General features: G+C 38.5%; 1 protein-coding gene across 1 annotated transcript; it reads right to left on the bottom strand.

The window, feature by feature from the left end:
• Nucleotides 1-5816: 5816 nt before the first annotated feature.
• On the bottom strand, nt 5817-11743 carry FGF21 (fibroblast growth factor 21). The gene is made up of 3 exons (XM_072113374.1): nt 11290-11743; nt 9439-9542; nt 5817-7407 (listed from the first exon to the last, which is right to left on the bottom strand). The coding sequence occupies exons 1-3, from the start codon at nt 11549-11551 to the stop codon at nt 7117-7119; spliced, it is 657 nt and encodes a 218-aa protein (XP_071969475.1). The 5' UTR covers nt 11552-11743; the 3' UTR covers nt 5817-7116.
• Nucleotides 11744-12047: the final 304 nt, after the last annotated feature.

The following is a 12047-nucleotide window of genomic DNA, read 5'->3' as shown; positions in this document are numbered from 1 at the left end:
CGCACCATTCCGAGAACAGGTCAATGGTCGACCAGTACTCAGACAAATCTCCCTCTTTTATACACCCTATTATCGCAGTGTCATCCGAATATTTCTGCAGGAAACACTCACTTCTATTTTTTTTTAAATCTGCAGTGTAGATGGTGAATAGAAACGGGGCAAGAACAGTCCCCTGTGGGGCTCCAATGTTACTCACAACCACATCCGACACTGTGTTTCCAATTTTCACCTTCTGCGGTCTTAATATCAGATGATTAAAGATCCACTGGATTAGGCCAGAACCAACCCCCATTTTCTCCAATTTCTGACATAAACGTTTCGGGATAATCCTGTTAAAAGCACTCCCAAAGTCGAAGAACATTATCCTGATCTCAGACCCCGGCTCGTCCAGATGCATATTTACCCTGTGAAGCATATAAACAGAAAAGTGGTGTGTGCAATATTTTTCTATTCCTTTAAGTTAATATTCTGTAGCACCATATTTGCTGCGATTACAGCTGCAAGTCACTTGGGGTATGTCTCCAACAGTTCTGTACATCACGACTCAAATTCTTGCCAATTCTAATGTCAAAAACATCTCGAGCTCAGTGGGGATCGATGGAGAGCGTTTGTGAACAGCAGTTTTCAGCTCTTTCCACCGATTTGATTGGATTCAGGTCTGGACTTTGACCTGGCCATTCTAACACCTGGATACTTTTATTTGTGAGCCATTCCATTGCAGATTTTGCTTTATGTTTGGGATCATTGTCTTGCTGGAAGATAAATCTCTGTCCCAGTCTCAAGTCTTTTGCAGACTCCAACAGGTTTTCTTTCAGAATGTTCCTGTATTAGGCTCCATGCAACTTCCCATCAATTTTAACCATGTTCCCTGTCCCTACTGAAGAAAAGCTGACCCAAACCTTGATGCTGCCACCACCATGTGTGACAGTGTGGATGGTGTGTTCAGGTTGATGAGTTGTTTTGCTTTTATGCCAAACAAATCATTTGGCATTGTGGCCAAAAAGTTCGATTTTGGTTTCATCTTACCAGAGCACCTTCTTCCACATGTTTGGTGTGTCTCCCAACGCTAACCCCTTAGCGCTCTGCAGCATACTAGTATGTGTCACAGGTGGTCCCGTGACCCATATCACGGATCACAGGCTCACCAGTGCCCCTCTCTCATCGCCAGCGTGTCACATGCACACTTTACCAGCCCCAGCTCCTGGTCCGGCCTGGTCACCGACTACTAGGGTTCCTGTGTCCTGCGTTCCTGTGTTCCTGCGTTCCTGTGTCCGTGTGCCTGTGTTCCCGTTCCCATGCATGGACCTCCTCTTGCTGACCCCATATTGGACTTGACCTTGCATCTCTGCTGCTTGCCCTGACCGCTGCCTTTACACTTCCTATAAGGGGTCTCTCCCTCTCAATCGCGCCCCCCAACTTCGGGGGGTGCGGATCATTCCTATGGCAGCCCTGATGTCTGATCAGGACCCCAGTGCTGTCCATAGACAGTGCCTGTAAGATATGTGACATCATATTAAAAACACAGACACAGCTAATACCCTGCAATACATCAGTAAGGCAGTGTATTAGCATGAACAAGCAATCAGATGATTGCTTGTTCATGTCCCATGGTGGAACTAGTAAAAAAGTAAACAAAAAATGTTAATAAAAAAAAAAAAATAAATAAAAAAAGCCCATAAACCCCATAACATATAAAGAGACATATAATGCACAAAAAAGACTAAATCTTAACACAAACCCCACATATACAGTATAACCACTTCCATAACAATCAGTAGGATAAAAAAAAATAATTATTTTAAAAAACTGTTAAAACACCCCAAATTATGATTTTTTTAAAAATTTTTATAAACTCAAAACTTATCAGACAAAATTTATGCTAAAATAAAGTACAATGTGTGAGGAAAAATCAATCTCATAATCGCGTTGATAAATAACAGTGTTCAAAAGTTAGAACCATATAAAGCGACACGTCAGAATACAAAAAATGGGGCACATTCTCTAATTCACTGTTATTAACAAAAATGCAGAATTGCACAGATATATATATATAGCCTGTAGCCACGCCCCCTGCACGGAGCTCACACTAATTACTTCCTGCCAGGACATTGTAAGCAGAGAGAGAGGCTGCAAACTACAAACTTCAAGGAGATAAGTGATCCGGGGGAAGGAAAAAGCAGGCACAGATCTGTGAGATGTAGCAGTGCTCACAGTGTAACAGTGTAAAAGTCTGTCATCCTCTGACTTTCAGCCTCTGTGTAATCTCATTCATATCATCATCTCTGATCTGTCTCTCTTTGTATGTGTCAGTGTGTTAGTACAATGTCAGAAGCCAGATGAAAGTGTATATATACCTTTACCCTAATAATATAACCACATTGTCACCCCACAAAACTAGATGGATAATACAGTAATGTGCCTGCTTAGAGAGTCCCTGCCCACACCCTTGGATTTTACACTGAGCAGCGTAGGGAGTGATAGGAGCTAAAACAACAATAAAACTGAGTAACATTGTAAAGTAAGGGGCTAAAGTGATCTTTATCGTGTTAACATCAATAGGGGATTGAAAGGTGAGAATTTTTTCGTGGGAAAACCCCTTTAAGCTATAAACTGGCTACGTCCTTAAGGGGTTAACCAAGAGTTTTAATGGATATATTTGAGAAATGGCTTTCTTTCTGCCACTCTTCCATAAAGGCCAGATTTGTGCAGCATACAACTGATTGTTGTCTTACATCAGCTGTAGATCTCTGCAGTTCATCATAGTGGTCTGATACTGCTTCCATTTTAGTATGATCGCCTGCACAGTGCTCCTTAGGATGTTTAAAGTGTGTGAAATCTTTTTGTATCCAAATCCGGCTTTAAACTTTTCCACAACTGTATCATGGACCTACCTTCCTTGGTCTCCATGATGCTCTCTGCGCTTTAAACAGAACCCTGAGACTATCACAGAGCAGGTGATTACACACAGGTGGATTATATACACTCACCGGCCACTTTATTAGGTACACCTGTCCAACTGCTCGTTAACACTTAATTTCTAATCAGCCAATCACATGGCGGCAACGCAGTTCAAACCGAACATCAGTATGGGGAAGAAAGGTGATTTGAGTGCCTTTGAACGTGGCATGGTTGTTGGTGCCAGAAGGGCTGGTCTGAGTATTTCAGAAACTGCTGATCTACTGGGATTTTCACGCACAACCATCTCTAGGGTTTACAGAGAATGGTCCAAAAAAGAAAAAACATATAGTGAGCGGCAGTTCTGTGGGCGGAAATGCCTTGCTGATGCCAGAGGTCAGAGGAGAATGGGCAGACTGGTTCGAGCTGATAGAAAGGCAACAGTGGCTCAAATCGCCACCCATTACAACCAAGGTAGACAGAAGAGCATCTCTGAATGCACAGTACGTCGAACTTTGGGGCAGATGGGCTACAGCAGCAGAAGACCACACCGGGTGCCACTCCTTTCAGCTAAGAACAGGAAACTGAGGCTACAATTTGCACAAGCTCATCGAAATTGGACAGTAGAAGATTGGAAATACGTTGCCTGGTCTGATGAGTCTCGATTTCTGCTGCAACATTCGGATAGTAGGGTCAGAATTTGGCATCAACAACATGAAAGCATGGATCCATCCTGCCTGTATCAACGGTTCAGGCTGGTGGTGGTGGTGTCATGGTGTGGGGAATATTTTCTTGGCACTCTTTGGGCCCCTTGGTACCAATTGAGCATCGTTGCAACGCCACAGCCTACCTGAGTATTGTTGCTGACCATGTCCATCCCTTTATGACCACATTGTACCCAACATCTGATGGCTACTTTCAGCAGGATAATGCGCCATATAATAAACTGGAATCATCTCACACTGGTTTCTTGAACATGACAATGAGTTCACTGTACTCAAATGGCCTCCACAGTCACCAGATCTCAATCCAATAGAGCATCTTTGGGATGTGGTGGAACGGGAGATTCGGGAGAACGGGGTGGAACGGGAGATGTGCAGCCGACAAATCTGCGGCAACTGTGTGATGCCATCATGTCAATATGGACCAAAATCTCTGAGGAATGCTTCCAGCACCTTGTTGAATCTATGCCACGAAGAATTGAGGCAGTTCTGAAGGCAAAAGGGGGTCCAACCCGTTACTAGCATGGTGTACCCAATAAAGTGGCCGGTGAGTGTACATTATCATCAGTCATTTAGGACTACATTGGATCATTCAGAGAGCCTCACTGAATTTCTGGAGTGAGTTTGCTGCACTGAAAGTAAAGGGGACGAATAATATTGCATGCCACACTTTTCAGTTATTTATTACAAAAGTTTAAAATAACCGATAAATTTTGCTCCACTTCACAATTGTGTCTCACTTGTTGTTGATTCTTCACCAAAAACTTACAATTTTATATCTTTATGCTTGAAACCTGAAATGTAGCAAAAGGTAGAAATGTTCAAAGTGGCCAAATACTTTCGCAAGGCACTGTATCTTACCTATATGGAGAGGGTTCAGCCTGTAAGCCCTCTCCATAAACCTTTCATGACATCATGATGTACATATATGTACTTTTGCATGAAGGTGTTAAGGATGACATATGTAGTTCCACCTAATGCATTATAATACTGTATATATAGAATCTCCATATTCCATATTCATATCCAAAAATTCTAAATAATCTAATTTTACAGAGTAACTTTGTTCTGAAGGGCCCCTTAATCAGTGCTAGATGTTTTTTCAACTTGAAAAAAAAAAAAAAAAAAAAAAAATCACTGTATATACTCGAGTATAAGCCGACTCGAGTATAAGCCGAGGTACCTAATTTTAACAAATAAAATGGAAAAAAACAATTGACTCTAGTATAAGCCGAGGGTAGGAAATGCATTGGTCCCGGCCTGCCCCCAGTAAATAACCAGAAGCCCCAGTCCCCAAGTATATAGCCTGCAGCCCCTGCCCCCAGTATATAGCCTGCAGCCTCTGACCCCCAGTATATAGTCTGCAGCCCCTGCCCCCAGTATAAAGCCTGCAGCCCCTGCCCCCAGTATACAGCCTGCAGCCCCCTGTCCCCCAGTATATAGCCTGCAGCCTCCTATCTCCCAGTATGCAGCTTGCAGCCCCCTGTCCCTAGTATACAGCCTGCAGCCCCTTGTCCCTAGTCTACAGACTGCTGCCCTCTGTCCCCAGTGTACAGCCCCTCACTGATGCCCAGCCTATAAGAAAAAAAAAGGTTTACTCACCTTCCAAAGCTCCCTGGCAGGTCCTCTTCTAGCCATGGATGTTCTCCCTCTCTCAGTGCAGTGCCGTCGCTCTAGTCGTGATGTCAGCGGCTCATTGACATCATAGTGTGTGCCGATGGTGGCGCACACACTAGAATGTCAGTGAGTCGCTGGCATCACAGCTCGACCGACGGGAGCCAGAACATCGATGGCTAGAAAAGGACCTACTGGGGGAGCATCAGAAGGTGAGTACACTTTTTTTTAATAGACTCTAGTATAGGCCGAGGTGGGGTTTTTCAGCACATTTTTTGTTCTGAAAAACTCGGCTTATACTCGAGTATATACGGAATGAAAAAATGAGTCCTTAACTGTATGCAAAGACCTCAAGATAAGCTGAAAATGTTTACTTAAAGCTGAAGATTGCTTTATTGACATTCCATTAGAGTTCATCCTTACCATGAGAAAGCTGTGATAATGTAATAAACAGTATGTCATAAAACTCAAAAGGTTTGATAAATAGACAATTTTTTATTTAAATAAATAAAAAATATCTGTACATTATGATCTAATAAATAAGACAAACACAATGTAACTAAATAAATAAATAAGATACTTAAATAAATAATAAAGTAATACAAATGTACATACACATAAGTATTACTATGTACAAATGTACATACACATTAGCTTCAGCACTGTTGACAATGTTCACAACATATTATTGTCATCTACATTTACGGAAACAGTAAAAAGGAATGCAAACAGATGGGAATGGTGGGGCATACACTGTGTATAAAGAAAAAGATATGTTTCATTTTTAGCACATAAAAAAGTAAGCAACCAAAACATTTTATTAAATGATAGTTGTAAAATGGATTTCCATCCACTTGCAACTGTTTGCATCTGTTTTTATTGTGTTTATTGGAGTTTTTCCTTCTGTTTTAAGCTATAGTGAATATTTTACAGTATGGAACAAAACTCCTTAAAATATCGCAATGTGCAAACAAGACTTTAGAGTGAATGAGTGTACAGATTTGTGGCATTGCAAAATAAAAGCCACAGGCCACATTTGAAGGAAAAATACACACTATAGGGGAGATGTATTCATGTTCGGGAGACCAGACCAGTGCAGAGTAGAACTAGACAGTTCTCTGCTGTGTCAGATTTATCACTGTGTCTGGTGCTGGATGATTAATCTGCTGCAGTATAAAACTGGGGAGACCTAATTGGTCTAGTTTGCTGTAGCACAATATTGAATTTGCTGACGCACGGACTGCATTTTCTTGCGAATGGGTTATTTCTGGCACAGACATCTCCCCTTTTCGTTGGAGTCAGAAAAACAGCCTAAAATTGGTCTAAAACCTTCAGTAGGTGTGATGTACAGCATTTTAAGTGCAAATTACTCCAGTTTTGTGGCGTAGCCAGATTGATACATCTCTTCCAACGCATTTTTACTTTGATAATAAGATTTGCAAGAGGTGAAGATCTTATGTTTACATTAATATAAAAAATAAGCTAAAATTCCACATAAGTAATAACTTGATCATCTAAAACTTAAAATAAGTGCACTACATTGCGTTCTCCAATCTTGTTTTCAATTGTCATGAAAAAGTTAAATTTTTTTAGTTGACACGTATATTTTGAATTATCAATGTAGTGCACTAGGACCTCCTGTATAAAAAAATCTTTTTCATTTTGAGATTCCATCTTAATTATTTTTGGTCAGGTTATAAACATAAAAGATAATAAATGCTATATGCTATAACCACAGGATATACTCGTTTCGGCGTTAGTTCTCCTTTTTTTCTTGTCTAGATTTCTGCAAGTGTTCTTGTCTGCAGTTCAATAAATTAAGATCAACTGAAGAACCATGTTCTTGTTGCAAACTATTCTTCTTTTGAATTAGTTTCTTCCGTGACTATGAATCAAGGCTTGGACTGAAGATGTTGGACCTGTCTATCATCCTTAGCGGATCTTCGATGTCTAAGTAGCTGCCAGGTCTGTGATCATAAAAATAATCTTCTGCAAACAAGGATTCCAAGGGAATAGAACTCTCCATTGGAATAAAACGGACCAGCTTGCTTGATGGGTGCCCTCCTCTTGTTGGGGTGAGGGTGAGTTGAGCTGGGTGTTTTTCTGAGTAATAAAAGTTGTAGCCATCTGATAGAGGCACCTCACGAAAATTGCAATCATCTTCTTTATAAACTATCTGTTAAAATAAACATTAGAGAAAGATTATGACATTGGATGTACAGAGAATCAGAGAATAGCTATACATTATGTGAAGAAACAAGTGCTTGACAACAAACAAAAAGTGCATTAAAATTGCAGTTTAATTAAAGATCTGTATCACGTAAATGAACAGTTAAAGGGGTATTGCGGGAATATGAACTTCTGATACATAAACCCATAGTGCTATAAATAAATACAATAAAACTCAATGTCATTAATCACAAAATGGAGCTTAGATTGTTTGCATTATCTCCAAGATTGCCGCCACTGGAAACTACAAGTCTCATGATCTTTTAGTTCTCAGTAACTTCTCCTCCCTCTTATGTTCTGCTCCCAGTCACCATGGTAATGATGTGTGTAACTGCCATCACTGCAAATTGCCTCACTGAGATGACGCCTCATCACAACACTGGCCATACTGCATGCTCTGCAACCAACCAACTACAGCCAAACGTAGTGGTGATCACATGACCTGCCTAGGTAGGCGCAGGTCATGTGATGTGGACATGTGACCAGTGGCCATCTTCTGTCCTGTGTCTCCTCCACGGGGACAAAGTAACAGGACTGATTAAAGCGTCAGTAATAATTTAATTCTTTATTATAGTGTATGTCTACAACATTTTTCTGCTAAGGGTAACAATATTTTAAATCACAACAGCATATGATGGAATTGTAAATCTCGTCTTTATAAAGGAATGTTGACTTCAAAGCAATTTTTTTTTTGGAGCAGCACGTCATTGTAGTTATTAATGTATTAGTTATTTCAATGGTCTACTTGATTCAATAGAATTTTTAATGATTCAGACTAGCTGTTGCATCTCCTCTACTGAATGATCTTCCAATCTGCTTTTTAGAATATCAAAGTTGAACTTTGATTTTATCATACATTAATTTAGCTCAGGATATAATTCAGGAGAGTAGACACAATAAGGAACAACCACCATAAATCTTTGATAAAAAAAACTAATTATTATATCCCAAAAACATGCAGATAATATAAAAATATTGATCTAAAGGGGGCCATGGCCATTACATCCTTGCTATCCAAGCAACACATAATTACTGGATATCAACTTGTAATTGAATATGTAGAAACTGTCCATTACTATGGATGACAAACACAGGTGTCTATACAATTGGTGGTATAAATATGAAAAAGGAAAATTAATTTTTAAAATAACCTGAACATACAGTATTTAATGTGGGACATGATAAAACCTTTCAATTTTATTTAAATGCACATTAAAACTTTCCACAGAGATTTAGAGATAAAACAGCTTTAAAGATCAATACATTTAACATGTCTGCCATATAACAGGTTCAATAATTAAAAGTCTATACAATAGAATAGCCTAAAAACATTAAAACAAACAGCTATAGCAACAATTACTGCTGCATGTATTCTCTAGAGTTTGAATACTTTCTGTTTAACTTTCTTATAATCTACACCAAGGTTTGACACATCATATTGTAAAGGACTCCCCAGCGATAAAGTGGTGTTGATTTTCTTGTCCTGTTGCTGCTGTTCTCCCTAGAGTCCAGTAACACTGAGGACAATTCTACTTAATATAGGACATGAGTGGCACAATAAGCCACAGGAATCTGGAGTCAATGTAAATGGTGGTCACTGGTTGCCTTGCTAACTGATGGCGGTGAGGACAGTGGTAGATTTTATATAGCATTCATATAGTTTCTGAGATTATCAATATAATTTTTAGGTCTTTGTATCAGATTTTGACCCCAAATCATTTAGGTCTCGCTAATGTGAGCTCCTTTCTTTATGAATGTTGACATGTTATTAGTGCTCAGCATTACAGTCAACAGAACATAACAACTGGCCTTATATCACTAATGGGATGGTGGAGTCACTGTTTAATTTTCTACACATATATAAAGATGGAAGACAATTTGAACATTTTTACATTCGCTTATGTTGTCATTAATGATATTTAGTTACTGTACTGCAATGCAAACCTTATTTACTTTTAATTCACTTTAATCTACTTACCGATCCATACAAGTGATGCTTGGAGTCCATGCAAAGATAGCGAGTGCTTTTTATTCCACGAATCACCAAAATACTTGGTTTTACTGCTTTGATTTCCAGTAGACCTAAAGGGTAAAACATTGTTTAGTTCTAAAAAAAATGCTGCATCAGGACATTACTATATTTCAGATGAGGGCAATGTTATAAAATACAGGTCAAAATTATATAAATTTGTAAATTGTAAAACTGACACTGCCCAATAGATGAGATGATTACATTCATGTAATGTTAGCTCTGGATTAACATGAAACAAGAATATCCTATCCTGATTTGAGACCTCCTGCATACAACACTGGTACTGACCGTGGTCCTGAGATTTTGACCCTTTCTTTCATCCACTCTATATACAACTTTCTGCCAAGATCACATATAATAAGGAGACCTAGTCACTTACAGCAACATTCAATTCTATATGTCCCCTACAGTTCTCACAGCGAGGGGGGAAATTACAGCTCGGTGACAACTTTTTTTATTTAAGAGTTTGATGAGACAACACCTTTTAAATGTAACATATTCATATAACTTTATCCCAACAGCTACAAGACCAAAGAATTGTAGGTTGGTTAGCATACCAACAGTTAGCATAGTGGTATATTTGATAGTTGTGAGAAAGGAGAATTATAATTTATGCTACATGCACATGACCATGTTTCTAGCCATGTGCTAGCCATAGTCCCACATTTTTTTCACGGCTAGCACATGGCCCCATTGTTTTCAGTGGAATATAAGATCATCCATTTGATTGACTGCATTTCCGACTGAACTGGCATGACGGCCATGCCTCAAGTTAGCACACAGTTATAACCTTACACCTAGCATTAATGTGTAGCATTCAAAGGCAGAAAGCTAAGTGTCCATGTAAGGTTATAATCATAAAACTACTATTATTTATGCAAGTTTCTGCATATCTCAATCCTGGCTATACTTTAACTAATTCATGTGACTAACTTACTATTTTATGGACTTTAGGAGTGTATTATGTAATGTGTCTGATGTAATGCTGATGATATAGCAAATAGCACCATAAATACAATTAGATGAACAGTGACCTTTGAATCTTTGGTTATTTCCTTTAGAGCGCTTTGATCAGTGACTTTATCTGTCTACTGTATGTTATGAGATGAACTGTTCACCACTATATATATATATATATCACAGATAATTATATATGATTCATTGATACAGCTATTTAGTATGTCTTTTTAATTACCTTTTTTTGATGGTACAAAAATTATTATACTGTCTGGATGTTTAGTAAAGAACTTAATTCATAGAGAGCTCATAGCCTGACTGCCGAGTCATCATGAGCATCAGAAATTTTCTAAACAAAAGACTAGTTTCATGTGCCAGCATTTTGATCAGTGAAAACTATTAATTTTAAAGGAAAGTATAATTCACACCTCTTCCATAAGTAGGCATAATGTCAAGTTCTAAATTACCAACAGAGATGCAGACTACTAACCAGAATGTGGAGTCAATATTCAGGTTTGACTGCAATTAGCTTGGTATCCCAGAATCTTTATAGGGGTGTCTGCTGATATTCTTCATTTTAGAAGGAATAAAAAATGTTTCCTTATTTTGGATGACAATTTGTTGCTGAGTTGCATTCAACAGCTCAACAAAGCAAGGTTCCTCCAAGCAGCATATCAAGGTTCAGCTTTCTGAAACCCAGTGACACATGGGATATTGGAACTTTTTACATTCACACCTGAATTTTCAAAATAATATATACAGGCACCTAAAACATCAAGATGACCAAGAAAAAGAAGTTAAACAATGATGTAAATGAATGATAGATTACCATATACTTACTATATTGGTTCTTCTCCTTGGTGCCACTTACTTTTCCTTCAGAGGAGATTTGGAGGTGTAGATGTGTGTGCTCATTATCTGCATAAAGATGTCTTATGCGAACCTGGTCTGCAAAACCAAGAATCGGACTGTTGTCTCTAATAGGGCTAGCGATTGCCCTTTCAGATCTACTTAGTGCCAATGCAACAAACAAAAAACCCTTTACTAAAAATACTTGTTTTAAGGCAAATTGCTTTCCTTTCATTATATTGCAGTAGTCCATGACAATATATGAAGTCTTTATATTAATTCTGAAAAATTATAGCCACAAGATAAAAAAAATATAAAATAGTACAAAAAAAGATTCTGTTTTAAATTGTCAAATGAAATAATTATTTTTTAAAAAGTCAAATAAATATGCTTGTAATAAAGTTTCTTATTATACCTATCAAGAAATTGAAAATGCCTGTGCCTTTAGTCTACCTAGTTCTTAGTTTAGACTCACGTTCCTAATGATAAAAATGAAGGAGAGGAGACCTATTTATACTCTGGTCTTTAACCCTTATCACCAGCAATTTGACGGTGAGTTTTTTCTTCTCTACCCCCCTTCCCCAGATCTGAGTCACTGAACATGAGAAGTTCACTTAAAGCAGAATGTGTTATTTACTTTCTTGATAGCCGGGGGAAGCACGTTACAGTAAACATTTTTTTCATGTTTCCGACCAGAGATCACCGGGGCTGGGGTTACAAAATGATGCAACAATGAATGGTGATATAAA

This window comes from Engystomops pustulosus, chromosome 6 (assembly GCF_040894005.1).
Source record: "Engystomops pustulosus chromosome 6, aEngPut4.maternal, whole genome shotgun sequence".
NCBI classification, from domain to species: Eukaryota; Metazoa; Chordata; class Amphibia; order Anura; family Leptodactylidae; genus Engystomops; species Engystomops pustulosus.
Note: the sequence above shows the minus strand (reverse complement) of the source record. Positions and strands in the feature narration are given on the sequence as shown.